General features: G+C 39.2%; 1 protein-coding gene across 1 annotated transcript in view; it reads left to right on the top strand.

Moving 5' to 3' along the window:
* Positions 1–20021, top strand: part of exoc4 (exocyst complex component 4) — a 140697-nt gene that overhangs the window by 55343 nt on the left and 65333 nt on the right. Inside the window, exon 11 of the mRNA XM_082510001.1 lies at positions 125–221. Coding sequence (XP_082366127.1) covers positions 125–221 — 97 coding nt within the window. The remainder of the gene's footprint in view (positions 1–124; positions 222–20021) is intronic.

Genomic DNA, 20021 nt, shown 5'->3' with positions numbered 1-20021 from the left:
CGTTGATGCAAAAATACTCTTTGAATTCTCTACCTCTTTTATGTGTGTGTATATGTAACACTGGCAACCACTACGCACATATGCCTGTTTTGTTATTTCTATAACTGTGTTTCTTGTATTGTAGGTGGCGCTGATGACAACCTGATTGAAGGAGGAGAAATGAAGTTTGTGTGTAAGCCAGGTGCGAGGAACATCACTGTAATCTTCCAGCCTCTTCTCAGGTAAAGCAGGTTTTTATATACTATTATATATATATTATATACTATACTATATATTGAACAACCACCTAAAAATACACGTGAATGTGGTTTCAGCATGTGTTTTTGGTTCATCTGGAATGCACTGACTCAGAAATGCAAAACAGCAGGGTGTATAGTGCACATGATCTGCTCTGAGACTTTAAAGAGTAAAAATAGGTTTTGATGACACACACCAGGTTACGGTGCATGGGTAACGATTCTTTGGTGTACTGGTGTTACAGTGTCTGTACTGCAGTGGCACTAATGCGTTTATGGCATGGCAAAATTTTTATAATTAACCCTTTAGAGCCGATCGGAGCGGGCACGCTCTGTTTTGCGTAACTATTTTTAAATCCCGGTAGCACTGCAACCACGTAAGCTAGCGCAAAATTTCTTTTTGTATATGAAACCGGAGGAGTTGTACTTACATCAGCTTGTCCTAGGTCACGGTTTCCTTCCACATAAAGCTTTGCAAAAACTGCATAAAAAGCGCTTGCAGGAACAAAAACATAATATTCCAGAAACACGCTTTGCCGATCCGATCAGCTGTTCATAACACTTCCTACGTTGGAATAGACGTCAGCGCGAACTTTTGAATTTCCGCCATTACCTGCCCGAAACCGGAAGTGACGTCATTTTCGCGGAAATGTAGTCTTTTTTACCATTAGGGCCTCAGGGCCTATACTGGTCTTTTTAAAAGTTATCTTTGACTTTATGACTTTCTGTGTCGTTTCTGGGATGCTTAGGACTCAAATTGCACTGCTGGAAATAGTTTATTTTGATGCATATGCTGCTTTTTTGCAAATTTGCATTATAATATTTATTTTCGTTTTTCCTGCAGTGTATAAAAATTGGTGTATTTCAAAAATAAAAGTATGAAGACACTCAAAATAAATTTCCTGTGGTGGGAAACTATTTTGTGCAACTTTTTTGTATTTACAGTTTTGAGGGATAAGCCTCTTAAATTTCTCTAATTAGAAATATATGTTAAAAAAACAAAAACGATTTTCAATTTTTTTGTAGTTTATTGCACTTTTTTGCAATTTATGTAATTATTATGCACTTAATGAATACATATTATTAAAATCTGGGCTATAATGGTTGTATTGATGTATAGCAACTTGAAATGCTCCCAAAAATGGCTCCACAGCATGTAAAAATATAATATAAGCTCTGGCGGACTTGGTACTATGGTAGGTCTTAAAGGGTTAATATTAAAGTACATTCCTAGTATGGCTAAAAGCAACACAGCTCTGCTTGTGGCAGACATCCTCATACACTAAAATTGTGACTTCCAGCACTATATAACTTAATTGGATCAGAATAAAATAAAGGTAACCAACACCAAATCTGCTGTCTTTACTGGAATATTTTGGGCAAGATTCCATTAACTTTACAACATGTATGTGTTTAAAAGCCCTCTTGTGTCATACTGGTCTGTCAGAAACTGATAGCCTGGCTACTCAAGACATATGAACCCTTGGATATGACTCAATACCAGTAAAATGTAAAGCTAATTATATTATACAGCCTCTTAGTGACTATCTATTGATTTCAACCTTGTTAATGTTTAGTGGGATATCGTAAATCAAAAATGATGTAATATTTTGTACCTTCAGTTTGTTGATACCATCCAGGAATTAGGATTGTCTGCCACCCTGGCTTTTATTTGCCATTAAATTTGACTATTCTGAGGGGCTGTGTTTTTGGTAATGTTTCATATGTCTGGTAGTTTCCCATACTGTGCTGTGGTCCCATTGGAGTAGAGTAAATCTAATAGTGAAAGAGTTTAATTGAATTGGCCTTCATGCAGTGACACATAACCTTCTAGGATCCATTAAACAGAGATGTTTCCTGTTCTTACATTTCGGTAAGTTTTATGTACATCTCTAAAGCGTCACACATTTCTGACACATGTTAAGAAGTGGATACAAAAAAGCAAACTTTTTTTTTCTGAATCTATTAAAAAAGCCCAAGATGTTTATGTTGATATTTTAGTCAAATATGCTGGAAGCCAAATTACTATATACTATTCCTATTCCTGCTCTATACTATAACCACAAAATGTGGTACTAATTAACAGTTTCAGTCACATTACATGAGCCCATTAAGGTAGTCAAGCTAGATTGCAGTTCATTCATTGTTATCATACTTCTTGCTTGACTGATTGATGCTATTGAAAGTAGCTCCTTTCACTCGAGAGAGCAAAAAGATGTGGCAGTGCGTGCGTGTTTGTATGTATGCCTTAATGCTTTTCTTTCCAGGTTGTTTCCTGTATGTTTTTGTCCCTTTACTGTTGTTTTGGCCTTGAAATTTTCTCTCTCTGTCCCTTACTTCCACACTTATCTTTCTCTGACACGTACACACACCCACACCGACTTTCAGTCCCTGTTCACTTTAGGTCTGGCCAAGCTTTTGTCTGAACAAATGACCAAAAATAAAACGGTGACTAGCTCTCTGCCTACCTCTCCCATGTTGTCTGTAATGGTTCATATCAATCAAACCAAACTGCCTTGAACACAGGGCTCTCTCTTCTCTCCCTCCCTCCCCTCAACCTGGCCTCTCTAGACTTCTAGTGCCAATGGAGCGCTTTTGCTTGCAGATGGTTTTCTAATGGCAAAGCTCTGGCACTCCGCTGATGGATCACTACACCTCCTGCAGCCAGCCATGCAACTCGTGGCAGCTTTAATGGTAAAAGCAGTTGGGGGTTTGGAGCACAGGAAATCAGTGGCAGTGCGTGGGAGATGAGACATCAGGGTCTTAATGTTTGATTGCAAATGGTTTTTCTGTGTTGGGATATATTTTGTTTTCACCCCTTAAATCAAGTTAAGCACTCTACTTTATAATGTTTCTGTGTGTTTGTTTTTCAAATCTTAAATCTTAGTTTCCAAGAACCATCAAATTTGCAAATTTTACAGTTTGAAAGTTTTCATAAGATGAGTTTTGTAATTAGAAATTAAGATGAGTAAACTAAGAGTTGACGTGGCCTGTTTAAGGCAAGTTTGGTATATATTAGTTTGTTTGTTTTTTTTAAAGCAAAATAACACAATACTTGTCTGTGTTGACTTCTCATCCAGGTGTGCATGTGGTTGGTGAGAAATATACTATCCATACTATGTCCATAATCCCATTTAGGGATTTAATGGGAAGTTCTCTGTGAAAATGGAGTTTCAGCACCATTCCCATCCTATCAAGTTGTTTTAAAAGCCAAGTGAGAGCTTTGTCTGTGATAGATGTATGTCAAGTGCAGTTCATGACCGGATTCTACTTAGTGTTGCATTTTGCAGAGTTAGTTTTAGTCTCAATATCTAGTAACAGCCTGAGCAAAACTAAGCAAGATTGCATATCTAAATTTTAGAAGGTCTAAGAGTCCCATAGCTACCACAACTTAATTCTGGCTCATGCCAAAGAAAGGGTAGAATTTAAACAGAAGGGAACTTGTGTGGACTTTTCTAATTTACCTAGTGCTAATATTTGCACTGTCTAAAATAATATTGCCCCAAAGTGTACAGTATGCCTTTCTAAAGCATTTTAATATAAATATACAGAATGTGAGGTTCTTCTTCTCTTATTGTGACAAAGATTCAATTAATATTATTTCCATAGATGGATAGATAAAATCTCAGGTCGGTAGTACCTCATGTGTAGATATAGTTTTATGCTTGGGTCTGTCTGAGTGCTTTGCATTTATTCAGTTTTTCGCTACCAGCAAGTAGGTATACTTGCTGAACTGTTTTTTTTGGGCACACCCGTTCAACTGCTAATTAAAACAAATATCTAAAAAAACTACTATATGGCAGCGACATGAATTTGCATATGTAGGCATGTTCAAGATGACCCATTGAAGTTCAAACTGAGCATCAGAATGGGTAGGATGTTTGATTTACTTAAATATGGTGTCGTTGTTGGCGCCAGGCTAGCTGATCTGGGTATTTTTTTTATACTGTTGACCTACTGTGATTTTGACCCCTTAAGGGTCAAAAATAAAAGAGTGAAAATATTCTGTTCTCTGGGAAAAATGCCTTGTTAATGCCAGAGGTGAGAGGACAATGGCCACACTGCTTGACGATGATAGGAAGGTAACAACAACTCAAATAACCACTTATTACAACCTAGGTATTGAAGGGACGTATGTTACAGCAGGAAGAAGACCACACAAGGTGCCACTCCTGTTAGCTGAGAACAGGAAACTGAGATTACAGTTCACATGGGCTCGCCAAAATTTGACCATAAAAGACTGGAACCATTTCTGATGCCACTTATAATGGTAGAGAGAGAATTTGGTGGAAACGACTTGAAAGCATGGATCCACCTTGTTTGTATCAACAGTTCAGGCTCCTGCTGGTGTAATGATGTGGGGGATATGTTTTTTTGCTCACTCTGGTCCCCTTAGTACCAACTCAGCATTGTTTAAGCGCACCAGTCTACCTGAATATTGTCCTCCACAGTGTAGCCATCTTCTGATAGCTGCTTCCAGCTGGATAACTCACCACATCACAAAACTCAGCTCATCCCTAACTGGTTTCTTGAAGATGACAATGAGTTGACTGTACTTAGATGGCCTCCACAATCAGCATATCTTAGTATATTAAAGAACCTTTGAGATGTGGTGAAATGTTAATAGCTCTGTGTTGCTGTCCTGTCTATATGAACCAAAATAAATATTTTCAGTTCTTTGTTAAATCTATGCCACAAAGAATGCAGGTCTGACTGTAATAAGGGGGTCCAACTCAATACTAACAAGGTATACCAAACAAGGTGACCAGTAAGTGTAGATTTTTTTGAATAAAATATTTTTTGTTTTGACAAGGCAAAAGACTGACAAAGCAGTGTATGCCCGTTTTGTGTGGTTTAGTATTTGAATGCATTTTTTTGCTAAAGAGGTCTGTTTGACCTTAAGTCTGTCAAAACATCACTCCTCTTTTGAATATTCCTCTGTCTGTTGTACAGTTCAACAGGACAAGGGCTTATAGTCAGTGAATGAATAAGATTGGTTCTGCCCTTGGAACTCTGGCAATGTACCCCGATGTCAGAGCGGAGAGTGCAAGTCATTAAAGATGCACACACAAATATGGGGCATAAGGGAGTGTTTGTACATGTAGCAGCCAATTTAGTTTGACTTCTGGGGTCTCTTGCTGACATTTGGGTGGTATTTACACCCCTTGGTCCAGACTAGGCTGGCATTTTGAAAAGCCTCAGCAACCCCTTAATCTCTCCCTGTTAAACATGCACACGATGACCACGCTTTTACAAGCCTCGACATGGTGTGCTATGTTTCAGTCTGCATGACTACCTGTAATTTGTTCAATATGTACAAGGTTGTTTAAACAAGTTTTCACTGAGAGGTGACTATTTGACTTGAGCATTCATGTTATTTCTGGAGCATCTACCTGATACTGTATTCTACACATTTTATTATGAAATAACTGTTAAAACTTGTGCCTGAAAAATCTGATAAAGGCAGAGACTTTCATGATTTGTCATGTAATCCATTTGTACTGACCCATCGCCTTAAGCAGGCTATGGTTACGTGAAGATAAATGGTCCATTTGGAGAGCAAAAGAGGAAAAGCATTTGCCCAAACACATTGTCAGATGACAATTTTTATTAGCTTTTTAAATGTTTTCATACAGTGACTAGCTTTCAGGCTACTGGAAGCACTGAAAAAGTGGCTGGGGTCTCTAGTGGCTTAATGATCAGACAATTGCTGATGGGTTCTGAAATCAGTTGATCAAAGTTAAATCGAGAAACATTTCCACAAAGCCCTCTGGACAGTTTAACAATTCCTTCATGTTTGTGGTAGAAAACTTTTTCATAATTTACATGATGATAACTAAAAGCATGAAAAGCAGACAGAACTGAAGAAACAATAACATCAGCTTGATTGCTGAAGGGCTTAATGTAATGGACGTATGCATTGCTAATTTCCTTTATAAGTGAGTTTTTCATTAAATCTTGCTGCTTTGTCATTACTAGCTCAAGCTCGAAATAGATTTTTAGCCGGGGCTATAGAATTACCTTTGGGGGTTTCAACTGAACGATTAAGTTATCTTCCAAAATGGTTTGTCGCATTAAGGATTTGACTTACAGCCTCTTTGTGTTTGACTGCATGGGCCTTTACTTGGTGTGCTATTTGCTATTTTGTGGTTCCAGAACCAAAACATAAAGAAACCTAAAATCATCCTCCCCGCTCTTCTAATAATGTCATACTGGTAGGCGTACAAGATTGACCACTGCTGTTGAACACAGAGTTCACTGTGTGAGCACACTACATCAGCTCATTAAAAGTACTTTTAATTGTTGATGTCTGTTCAGAGTTCTACTGTAAGTGTCCTCAGTTGGGTGAGAAAGTGCGAGCTAGAGAAAAGAGTCAAAAGGTTGGAGATTGACAGAGAGTGCTTGGGGGGAGCAGAAAGGAAAGGACAATGGAAGAAGCGGTGAAAGGAATGTAGAGCGGATAGAGAGCGAGATGACAGGAAAAGGACAGAAGGGCCTTGCCTCCCACCGCTGTAGCCTGTGGTGAAAACGACACACACCATGATTCTGCACTAATTTCAGTCTCTCATTAACTACCCTCCTGAGCAGCACACATGGACCAAGACAAATAGAAAGAGCAAGATTTAGAGGTGAAATGGAGTATGTCTGAAGAAGTTTTGGGGGCTTTCTCAAGTGACTTAGGTGAGATAGGCACTGTTGGATGTTCAAGAAAAATATTTTTTTAAGAGTTCGATTTTCTGCATTCTTACTGACAATCTAAAAGAAAGCAGCTCAAAATTAGACTTTGCGGTGGCTTGTTTTTTTAATTATCTGAAGAAAATGTAATATTATTTCAATATTATTAATACCACTAATAGAACCCAACAGATATTGGACTTTTGGGATAGCGATATCTAGTGGTTTAAAAATCTGAAATGATTACTGATTTATTGTTTTTATTTCAGACAGATAAACAAAACGTATTTCCCTAACATTTGTTATATGTGGTTATTTAAGAGTCCTCATTAAGTCTTTTTTTAAATACTTAATTTACAAGAAGACTTGGCTTAATTGTTTACACACTTATCGACTATGTTTAGTCATCTCTATTTCAAGCTTGATTATTGCTTAGCCTGTCAGTATAGTGCTACAGTAGGCACTCTTCAAACTCACAACCATTACTGTGGCATTTATAATCTAGGCAGTTTTTAATGATGTTGATCGACTAAGCATTTTAATAGGAACCATAAAAGAGAGCATTCCCACTAAAGACAATGAAACAGTGCATTGAACAGCTTTATAAAAACATATTTGAGCAGCAAGAGTTGTTTGATCAAAAAGTCATTGTTGAGATAATTTTGCGATTGTTTGTTGCTGCCCTTGCGTGACCTATTTCAAACATGCCAATTCCCGCTGTAGCAGACCTGAAAATGGCAAAAATAATTTGCAGTTTGACCCTAACCTTCGTTTAGTTGAACAGTGGCTTCATAATTACTGGCGAAGAATACATTTTCCTTCAACAGTGCTGTCTGTAGTCAACCTCAAAGGGGTGTCTGTACATAGGCTATTAAAATGCAGCATGAATGTCTTGTCTTAAGTCTAACTCACACATACGCATGCTGCTCTGCTTTACCAGCTCTTGCTCTCTTTTCTAATCTTTTCTCACTCGTTCAGGAGGATTTTCTTCAATAAATAGCTCCCTCTCGCTTTCTAACCCACACCCATTAAAAACTGAGAGCATAGCTGGGAATCAGGGGGAGTGAGGATTTTATACTGGAAAGGTCAGAGACAGATGGAGATAAAGAAAGCAGAGGAAAGAAACTAGCAACAGAGAGAAACAAGCAGATGTGAGGCAAAAAGAGAAAAACGGAAAGAAACAGTGGTGAGAATAAAACGATTTAGGACAGAAGAAGAATAAATGAGATGCAGAGTAATTGAAAAGGCTCTCAGACTGCATGTATGCTGGGTGCCATGTTAGCTTGCTTTGAATTCAAGCTGTGTATGTGCACGTACCCACTAGTCATGCTTCGGCAATATGCGATACATGGGGAGAAAATCAAAAGAGAAGATGGCACGAAACAAGGGTATTGACAGGCAGGGTATTATGAGAGCATATCTCAAAATTGAAACAGTGTTTAAGAAGGAGATTTGGTTACATTTGCTTGATGCTTGAATTCATTAAAAGTCAACGCAGCTGATGTTTACCAAGCTTGTGGTAACTCTGTCTTAGTATGGTTTGTGGGGTGTGTGTTTGCATGTTGTCAAAATACACCTTTTTCACTCTGTCAGCCTTATGAAGTCATCTAGAGTGATATCTGGATGTCACAAAAGCACCGACCACTGTTATCCATGTTGCTTTCAGGAGTGCCCAATCTAAGAAAATATCCATTGTTATCTCTGAAAGGCTAGGTTGGTCATCTGCTGGTTTTCCTGCAAAAGGTCTATGTTAATATGTTAACCAAGTGGGCCACAATGCATCTGAGTGTACAAAACAGAAGCACTTGTTCATGTGTTGTCATCATCACAGCAGAAAAGAATAAGCCACATACCTTGCCTTCAAAACATAAACAAATACAGTCAGTGATGTGAAAAAGTGTTTGCCCCATTTCTGATTTCCTATTTTTGTATGTTTGTTACACTTAAATATTTCAGGTCATCATAGAAATTTAAGTATTAGACAAAGATAACACAAGAAAACACAAATGCAGTTTCTAAATGCATCTCATTTGGATTCAGGTCAGGACTTTGTCTGGGCCAGTCCAAAGTCTTCAATTTGTTTTTCTTAAGCTATTTAGAGGTGGACTTGCTCGGGTGTTTTGGATCATTGTTCTACTGCAGAACCCAAATGTGTTTCAGCTTGAGGTCACAAACAGATGGACGGCCATTTTCCTTCAGGATGTTTTGGTAGACAGCAGAATTCATGGTTCCATTTACCACAGCAGGTCTTCCAGGTCCTGAGGGAGCAAAACAGCCCCAGACCATCACACTACCACAACCATATTTTACTGTTGTTATGATGTTTCTTTTCTGAAATGTTTTGTTACTTTTATGTCAGATGTAACGGGCCTCAAACCTTCCAAAAAGCTGAAATTTTGTCTTGTCAGCCCAGAAAGTATTTTCCCAAGAGTCTTGAGGATCATCAAGACGTTGTCTGGCAAAACTGAGATGAGCCTTTATGTTCTTTTTGGTCAGTGCTTTTTGTCTTGGACCTCTGCCATGCAGCCGTTTTTGCCCAGTCTCTTTCTTATGGTGGAGTCATGAACACTGACCTTACCTGAAGCAAGTGAGGCTTGCAGTTCTTCAGATGTTGTTTTGGGGTCTTTTGGGATCTCCTGGATGTGATGTCGACTCCTGGGAAGCTTCACCACTGTTCCAAGTTTTCTGCATTTGTGTATAAAGGCTCTCACCGTGGTTCACTGGGGTGCCAAAGCCTTAGATATGGCTTTGTAACCCTTTCTAGACAGATAGTTGTCAGTGACTTGGTTCCTCAGGTGTTTCTTTAGATCATGGCATTTGTTTCTTTGTGCAATTTTAGTTTTTTTTTTTTTTTTGTCTGTTTCACCTTGTCAGACAGGTTATACTTAAATATTTCTTGATTCAGCAGGCTTGCCAGTAATCAGGCCTGGTTGTGTTTAGTGAAGCTGAACTCAGCGTTCTAAAAAATGTGGTTAATCACAGTCAATCCATCATTTATCAAGAGGGCCAGTTAGTTTTTCACACAGAACCAGGTAGATTTGGATAACTTTTCTCTCTTAATCAGTGAAATTTAAAAAAAAAATGCATTTTGTATTTATTTGGTTTATCTTTGTCTAATATTAAAATATGTTTGATGATCTGAAACATCTATGTGTGACAAATATGCAAAACACTAAGAAATCAGGAAGGCGGCTTTTTCATGCCACTACATGTATTCGTTTATGGCTTTTTCTTTTTCACTGTGAAGGTGACACATGATCAAGCACTTCTATTGAGTACACTCAGATGCATTGTGATCCAATGTTTTCTTCTGCTTATCCAGTTCACGGAATGTGGGGGGGCTTAGACCCTGTCCCAGCTGTCATTGGGTGGGAGGTTGAAAGCACCAAGGACAGAGCACCAGTCAGTCGCCTAACACAGGCTAACACAGGGAGATAGACTTCCATTCAGGCTCACATTTACACCTATGTCCAATTTAGACTTACCAGTGAACCTAGCAAGCATGTCTTGGGACTGTGGGATTGAGCCAGAGCTCCTGGAGAGAACCCACATAGGCACAGGGAGAACTCTACACAGAAAGGGCCCATCCTAGTGGTGGATTTGAACAGAGAACCTTGCTGTGAGGCTCCAGTGCTGTGAGGCTCCAGTGCTAAGCACTATACCATTCAAATGAACATAAATAAATAAATATATGTTACTTATAGTTTGGAATCAGGAAACACAAGTAGACTTATAGAGTCAAAATCAGCATCTGGGATTGAGTTTCTGTATTCCCATGGCTTTGTTTGGGTTGTTGTTGGCATAATTAGGACTTTTAAGTTATTTCTTTATAATAACCATTGAAGCATATAAATAAAGGTGCAATTTATTAGTATGCCCTTTTGTGGGTCTTTTTTTTTTGCTGATTGTTCTTATTATATCTTGCCATTATTTAATAGATTGCTAAGGCAGCTGGCACTCTTAACTCGACTGTCGCAACAAGCTGTTAGTAAGGTTGCATGCCCATAGCACAGAGGTACACAATAAAAAAGCAGCTTTTTTTAAATTTTAAAACAAAAGTATTGCTTATGCATTGGTACATTTTCTTTCTTTTTTTTAGTAGCAGTACTACTTTAACTCAATGGTTATGTTTTTTAAATTTGAAAGTTCCAGTTTTGAAATCAAGACGCTGTGTCTCAACACTGAATCTCAGAATTGAATTGCATTAATTAGCACTCAGTCAAAATGTGTCTTAATGAATTTATCTGCTCTTGATTTCAGACTGTATACATTATAGCTAATCTCCCCATGGAGTTCTATATAGTAAAAAATAATGTAAACATGAAACTACAGTTAACCAAATAAAATGACGACTCAATTATGTTTATACATATAAGGAGGGGAATAGGTGGGAAAATTAAACAAATAAAAGCTGGAAGATTTCTCCAGATCACCAAGTCAGTTTGCTATGAATTTGTCAGGTGCTCCTACCTGCCACTATCCGCAGCACTGCTGTGTCTTTATTATTCTCTCTCTTTGATTCTTCCCCTCCTTGGAGCAACACACAAACACACACACAGTTAAAGTCTGTGTTGTAAATAATACTGCTGGTTTTTATCGCTTACTGAAAGTGCAACTTCAGCCACTTTCTAGTCAGGTGCAGAGTTTTCAATCTCCTTGTGTCTTACAAGCTCATGCATGCATGGAGAGGCTCACACTGTGAATGAGACGTACAACCAAACACACACAGACACCAGATATTGTGCAGGAGATTAGATCCATCATTGCGGGGGTCTTTTCTCCGGCTATAGAAGGTGGATAAACTCTTTGATTGTGTTTATCCATCCCATAATGAAATCAGACTTTGTTCCCAGGGCAACCTGTCCAACAGACTCATGTGAAGCAGACAGTCGTCAGCCAGAGCTTAAAGGAGTCTCGTTTGTCTGAACACTCAGCAGTAGACTTCTTAAGAAGTCTGCTTTGAAGGCCCCCGAGGTTTTAGGCCTGTGTGGAGAAAAATAGCGGAATCTGGGAATTGTTGCCTGGTCAGATTAGACGTCGAAATTCTGCCAGACATTCATATATTTATTTTAGACACACTCGGATACACAGACACACACCTAGATAGGCCTTTGAAGCTTGTCCAGATGACCAGGCCATAATCACAGATGTTCACACAGTCATGCCATCCCCTCCTATGTTCTCTCCCCCCATAGTGGCTGATTGTCTCTGATTGGCTGCTTTTGAAAGAGATTAGATTGTATTCTTGGGAGATTTGTGTGTTTGTCAGCCTGTGTATTTTGGTGTATTGTGTTAGCAAACAGTAATTTAATGAAATGAAAGTCTCCATTTTTTTTTGAGTGTACAGTAATTTAATTAAGCCTAATATGCTTCTTCAGACCTGTTGCTTTGAAAGGACAGAAGTGGGAGGACAGAATGCCCTTAATGCTCATCGAATGAATGCCAGAGGGAGCTGCTGCCAAAAGGAGAATTACTGAGCCACAATGAAGAGATGTTTTCACCATGTGCTGCTTTCTGCCACATCCTCCTCTCTTCTCTTTTTCGCCTTTTCTCTCGTCTTCTTTTTTTCTCCTTTTTTTGTCATTTTTTGCTTTCTTCGAGGATATAATCTAGCCAAATAAAGGGAGAAAAATAGCTCTGTACTACGATTTAAAAATTGAAACGTGTTTATAAAGAACTGTATTCAGTTGTTGTTATCTTCTCTTGTCCTCTGAGTAGTGTCAAGGTGAAGACAGATTGCTGGAGATGGGTGATTTACAGATATACTTTTGTTCCTGTTCTCTATGCTGTTTCTTCTGTTTTTTTTCCCTCTTTGAATTCAGCCTCAGTTGTCTGTCTTTCCTCTTTCCGTCGTTCTATCCCTTGACAACATGAGCTGCCATTCTGTGTTACTGTCACATGAGCGAGTGCCAGCCCCCACATCACAGCAGCCTTTGATTGGCTAGGCCTTTCCAGGTCGGTGAGCTGCTGCCTGATAATAACCTTGTTTGATTGCTGGAGCAGAGATGTAATTGATTGATCTGCTCACCCTGTCTGGGGCTAGGCTTCTGAAGTAGCCCTGTGTGTGTGTGTGTGTGTGTGTGCGCGCGCGTATGTGTGTGTGTGTGTGTGTGTGTGTGTGTGTGTGTGTGTGTGTGTGTGTACTGAAGTGGGGGGTAGGTTGATTGTTGAACGGAGCTATAGATAAGCATACATGTGCACACATACCTAGACTCACTACACAGATCACACACAGATACATTTACTGAGAAAAACCAACTGTTACTGTAGATATAGCATGCACCGAGGACCAAAGGTATGAAAATGAGGAGGATTGTCGAGGGAGTTTGTTTTTTAACTCTTCCCAACACATCTGCCCCGTGTACCAGTCTACACAAACCCCAGCAACCAATCAACAAGTCCTTAAACCTCATTAAAATTCTCCAACTCCCTCTGAAAGGATTGTTTGCGATTTCCTAATTGGTGGTTACATAAGTTGGTCCATCTTTCTGGATAGTTAATTATTCTCAAAGATAGATGGTCTCAACTCAGTACTGCATCTAATCCAACAGTAGCTAAACACACTGCGGGCATTTCAAAGAGACAATCTTTCACAGCTAATAATCAGTGTTGGACAATGTTTGTACTTGTGTGAGTAAAATCAAGTTCTGCAGCCTAACAAAAGCTGTGCTTTGTGTTTTTGCGTGGCTTTGTGTTTTCGTCGTCCTTGTAGATATTTGCTTGGTTTAATTTATTAGTTGGACAATCCACATAACGGCCAAAATTAGCCAGTTGTTGGACACAGTTCATTAGCTCCTCATTGTATTTGATTTGCAAACTGTATAAATCTAATTTTGCTTCTCAGTATCATAATCCTAATATTAATATATTTCAAATTGTGAAATATGAAATTATGTATTTCCTAAGCTGTAAGAGACAGACATTTTTTAAAAGAGGGTGAATATCTCTCCCCTTTTGTCCGTAAACCCCTTCAGTGATGGTTTGATTCCCAAACAGTCATACTGGAGTCATGGTGTGCTCATTGAGTGTTCAACCAGTGGAAAAGTCAAACTGGCAGAATGATTGAGTTTGTATCTCCTCCTCTTGCCTCTTCCTGCTTCTCCTCTCCTCTGCTTGCACAAGGTTATTAGGACACCAGGGTTAAGAACTTAATAGACACTGGTGCTATTTCCTCAGATGACTTTAAATATTTCCCTAGGAAAATTATTTTACATGTTAATGCTTTTAAAAGTTGTGCAAACTGTCTTTAGTACACACTTTTCTCCGTCAGCTCTTCTTCTTGTCAGTGAGTGGAACATGCAAAGTCAAAGAATAGGAACACTTTATTGGTGAGATGTAACAACACTGAACAAGCTTTCCTCCAGGGTTGATGAGCAGTAAAAGTACCCTCTCTGTCTGTGTGTGGTCATTTTGGGTACATTCATTCATCCACCCAAAATAGAACCTACATCAATAACAATAAAAGTTTGAGCCATTTTTTGAACCAGAATAGCACAGAGCAGAGAAGATGGGAATGAGTAACACAAGGGAGGTGGGGTGGAAAGGGAAAAAGGCAAAAATCCATTATGTTTGATGTTGGTGTCTCACCCTGGCAGCAAATGCTGGTGGAAAAACCCTGTGAAATGACATTAAGGGTGTCTTGTAATGTGATTTCAGCTATGTGTGAATATGAGATTTCTAATGGATCTGAGCACATTAGAGCAGTCTTTATCTGTAGTATTTATTCCCCTCTGGTTTAAAATGCAATTTACTAAGTAAGACATTTCACTCTTCTCAGGCTCACCAGCTTTCTGGGTAGAAGGGTTGGGGGGATGGAGGGGTTATATTGATCTTCTTTTCTGTGGCGAGTGCTCCATAAAGCATTGCTTTTGTGACAAATTGGTAAATTATGAGAAAGTCAGTTTCCTTATTTAATATGTGCAAAAGTATGCAAAGACGAATTGTCTCATCATGAGGAATATTCTGTGTTTGCATATTTTAATTTCTTCATCTATAATTCTCGTACATGATATGGGTTTTTGGAGGCGGTTGGTGAATAGTTATAAGAAAAATGGATGCACTGACTACTTTAAAATGCACTGTGAAATTCATCTAAGTCACAGTTACAGGCAAACACAGTCCTGCTATATTAATAACATTCAATAGTTGTACTTAACATGTCTTCTGAACACACTTAGTTGTCTTTCTCACCATGTCAGATCACAACAACTTTTATAAGACCTTAAAAACAAGCATTTTACAAAGAGCTGAAAGGAACTTCAACAGCAGTTCTAAAGACCTGGGTGTTCATCATTCCACAATAAGAGAAATAGTATGAAATTTTGCTACTCTCTTAAGGAGTGAGCGTCCTGGAAATATCACACAAAAAAAGTTTGCAAAAGGCCACCTGAATGTTGTCTTGGGGCAATATTCTGTGAACAAGTGACAAAAATTGAACATTTTGGGGAATGTTCAAAATTGTTACTATTTTTTTCAGACAGAACAAGGCAATGCACACCAACAAAATTACTGATAACTGTGAAGCAGAGTGGAAGGAGCAGTTGGGTTTGGAGCTGCTTTCCTATCTTATTCTAAAGAGCTTGGAAAGAAAAGCATCTGGACTTCTTTAAGTTGCTTGAAGACGTTTCACCTCTCATCCGGGAAGCTTCTTCAGTTCTAAGGTCAAATGGAGGAGAAGTCTTAGGGGAGTGTCCCCGTGGGTGGTCATGAACCCCCTATAGGGCTTTGGAGTTGACGTCACGCCGCAATGTATTGTGGGAGCGCGGCGCCATTTTCCGGGTCCACAAATCAAAACAAACACACTGTGTTGGAACGACGACGACAAGAAACACGCTTAAAAGCAGCTCAAAAGAAAACGGACGGTATAGAGACCCATTGCGTCCAGAGGCGAAGCAGCGGTACTTGAAAAAAATGGAGTGCATCGCAAATGTGGGCCCATATGAAATACGGCAGTGGAGTAAAGACCCAGACGACTTACCGCCACTGTCCTACCCCCGATATCTTCACGTATCTTGTTAACCCTTACCCTAACGTTCGGATTTCAGAGTGCCCCATGTGTAACGTTGGTACCCAGTCTGGATTTGCTTGATCCATTTCATAGGCAGGCTTCCCTACAGTTGTGCGAAAGAATTAGTGAATCGTTACATAGCACGTATGTCTGCACAGTCACTCAATTCTATGTTTGTTTGCAATTTCTATAACCTCAGAGAGCCCCAATGATAATATTATTAAGCTATAAAGAGTGATATGAACATATATAGAACTTACCAGAGTGGAAATGTCTGGAGCACACCAACAGATATCTGGAGATGGAAGCGAACTGGATATCAGCTCGTCTCACGGCTCCTATCCAGGCTAGACGCCTTCGTTTTGTAAGGTCTTCCATATAAGCTGTCTCATATTGCTTCCAAGTTGGGAAAAATAAAAAGACAAACCCTTTTTAAGCGTATTCCAGTGCCGGTCGTGCGATCGATAGCAGTGTCCAAGCGTTTTGTTTTTTTCCTTTTCATACTGCGCCCCCCACACTTTGGGAAGGTCTGCTCTAGACTATTATGACCTGGATAACTGAGAACTTTCACAGATATATTTCCTATCTTATGGCTCAATAATACTAGAGTTTAAATTGGAAACCTTCTCGAGACTAGAAAAAATTAGTAGTTGTGTGGTAATTGCATTGAATTATTTTTTTTTTACATTTACATTTAGTGAGCAATTGCAAGTAATTGTGGTAACCAACTGGTCTCCAGGTGGTTGGGCATGCAACATCCCCAACATCTTGTTGCCAATTGCACAGGCCGCCTTCAAGTAGGGAATGACTAGTGTTCCTATCGACAGAAACCCCTCTAGTTGGCAACGGGCTTTTAGTTTGAAGTTTTTTTTCGTTTATTATGTTAATAGACTTTATTTTAAAATGCCAGTGAGTCAACTACTACCCCATACTGTCATCACAGACCCAGCCTTAAATTCTCTGACAGTTTTATTTAAAGAACTAAGGTGATGTATTTTCTTGTCAAGGCTGTTAAAATGAATACAAATTGGGTGATAGTCAAATCAGACTTTAATTTTTTTCTGCCATTCCTTGTGGACTGTTGAAAAATATTTTGCAAAGTTTCATTATGACTGAACAGACGCAATGACGCAGTGCTCTGACGTAGTGTCATTTTCATAGCGGTCCACCAGTATCTCCAACAGCTTACATTGGGGGGTACAAATACGTGTTCATCCTAAATTTTCCTGACACCCAAATATCTGTTTCTGACTGATTAGGTCACAGTATTCCTGATTAGCAAGCACATGTACATGTTCCTGCCAGCATTTCCGCAAGTTGTCCCAAATCAGCAAATATGGTGCACGCCAAGGTCTCCACAGGCTTAATGAGCTACATTTAGAAGGAAGTCATTTAACCCCTATCTATGACACACACTCATGCGCGTATTCGCACATGCACAGTTTTGATAGGCATATCTGCTCATCACAACCAAACAAACATGAGCATAGAAGCACATACACACTCTATAACCACCTTGCCTCAACCCTTTATTTCACTAGATAGGAGATGGAGCGAGGCCATTATGCAAATGTCAGGTGTCAAGTGTAAATGAGATTGGAGGGATGGGTAACAGAAGTATTGAATATCACACTGGCTCCCTTGGCAACTACACCAAGGTAATGAGAGCATTCCAGGATGTATGCTGGCAAAAGCCTTCGTTAAGCTGAAAGATAGCACAGCAAAAAAGACGAATCAAGTCCATTGGGTCTAGTTGGTCTAAGAAAACATTGATAACACTACCACCTGTCTGATTCATACTATTAATAGACATTCTACAATGTACATATACACTCATGAAATGCGAATAAGCAAGATGTGGCTCATGTTTTTTTTTTTCTATAGTTATTAAAATTCCCTTTATTGCTTGTGAAGATAACAGAAAGAGACCTGTGCTTACCAAGAAAAGCAAACTGCTGCAATTTGTGGATGAACATTCAAACCTCATTTCAGTCTTGAAACTTGTGGTTTATATGGAAATGACTAAAAGGAGTTCACCTGGACAACAAGGGAGAAGTGTTTGCTCAAAAGGCTGGATGTCAAAGAATGCTCTCCTTACAAAACCTGAAGTCTTGATACTTTATAAGCATTACTCTAAAAATAACATGTTGACATCTGAATAAACAAAAGACATCTGGAACGAGGTCCTTTTGATAGACAAGATCAAAGTGGAGCTCTTCAGCCATAATGTGCGTCATCTTTGATGAAACCCAAACACAGCATATCAGTGCAGGCACCTCGTACCATGGTGGTGGAGAGGTGAACGGCTTTTCACATGGGAAGCGGCATGTGCTGACCTGACTGCTAGGTGCAGCAAATGGGCCAACATGAGCTACCTGCTATACTCATCGTATTCACTTCTACTATATGTGCTTGTCAGTCTGCATTTCTGTTCGTCATGCAAATGTACATCACACCTTGCTGTGACACATGCAAGTGCTCCCGAGAAGGGACAAATGCTGCGCTTTGCTCAGCATAGCAAGACACTGTTGTCACATGACACAAACCTTGTAAAAGAACGTGTTTGTGAGTTGAGCGGCTTGTTTTGTGCCTTGAGGTCATTAAGTCAAATGTCTGACAGCTTAAGCTTGGCCCAAATTGGGTCATGAAGCAGGACAACGATCCCAAGCACAGCAACAAACCTACGATGGAATGGCTGAAAAAGAAAAGAGTCAAGGTGCTGCAAGTGCAGTCCAGTGAAGGTCCAGACTGCAACTTGATTAAAATGCTGTGGTAGGGCCTTAAGAAAGCTGTATCTGGAAGTTTCAGTGAACTGAAGCAATGTTGTGAAAAAATAGAGTCGGCCTTCACAACCATGTCAGAGAAATATTTGTTATACCAATATACAGTATTTAGTGTGATATCTAAAATATAGATAGTAACTGCAGGTTTTTTGGCCCAAAGCAGTTTGCAGCTGACCTTGAATAAACCTGACTTTTATTTCCTACAAACTGCAACAGCTTTCCCAACAGCTTTACTGCAGAATCCAGTTCATTTGATGGAAATGAGATGACAACATACATGTGAAGTGACACTGACAGTCTTGTTGAGGAGTTACATTACAGGCACTACACAGGATGCTTACATACCTCTGTGGTGTGCATGGAAGCAGCAAATGCATATGATTTTTTTAGCAGATTGCAGTTGTCAGTGTTTCATAACAGCAAATAATTGGGATGAGTCAGTGTCTGCATTTTGTTAAAGTGCTGATAACTGGTGAAAACAGGGACCAGTTAGATGTAACACAGTTTATGATCCTCAGTAGCTTTGTGCAGCTGCGATTTTCTCATGCTTTATAAAACCAAAGATAAATTGCATAGCAATTAAGTACAGTGGTAACATGCTGTTTCTGATGTGTCAGCCTTTAAGGATCACGTAGTCCACTTTCCAAAATAAGCACAACAAGGCTTAGTTCAGTTAAGGCTCTAGTTTAGTGTAATCACTGCATTGGTTATAACCATGTTGGCATCTTTGAATGTTGTTTCTTTCTGCTCCATCTTCTTGGCAGTGCCATAAATAAATGATGTAACTACAAATGTCTAATTTCTACTCTTGTGGAAAACAGAACTATAAGTGGACAAAGGACTGGAGTGAAACCAAGTATAGAAAAAAAGACTGAGGCCAGTGTTTGTGCTTCCCATCTGGATAATTTTTATTTATATTTCATCATTTTTAATGCTCCTTTCTCTTTGTAGCTAATTTTTCTGTGGTTGTTTCCCTTCTTGTTTAAGCCAACCTTTTAAGATATTCGGTATTAACCAATGTATGAGATGTAGTGCATAAATAATCTTGTATTGGCATCTATATCAACCTAAACCCAAACTAACTCCATGCAGTATTTTTGATATCAGCAATGTGGAGCTGCTTAAATAGCCCTACAGCTATTCTTTACCCAGGGTTGCTTGAGTCTTTGAATTCATTAGCTCAATGTGACCATTCAAGTTAACTTTAAAGTAACTCCACAGCTCATAAATTGTATTCCTACCGTATTAGTCTTTGACTGTAGGGCTCTAAGGACCCTACAGTTGTACATCTTTTTTCTGTCATAAAGTGGTGGAATGAGG

This window comes from Aulonocara stuartgranti, assembly GCF_965226115.1.
Source record: "Aulonocara stuartgranti genome assembly, chromosome: 17".
Classification (NCBI taxonomy): Eukaryota; Metazoa; Chordata; class Actinopteri; order Cichliformes; family Cichlidae; genus Aulonocara; species Aulonocara stuartgranti.
This window is presented reverse-complemented; position numbering and strand designations above follow the sequence as displayed.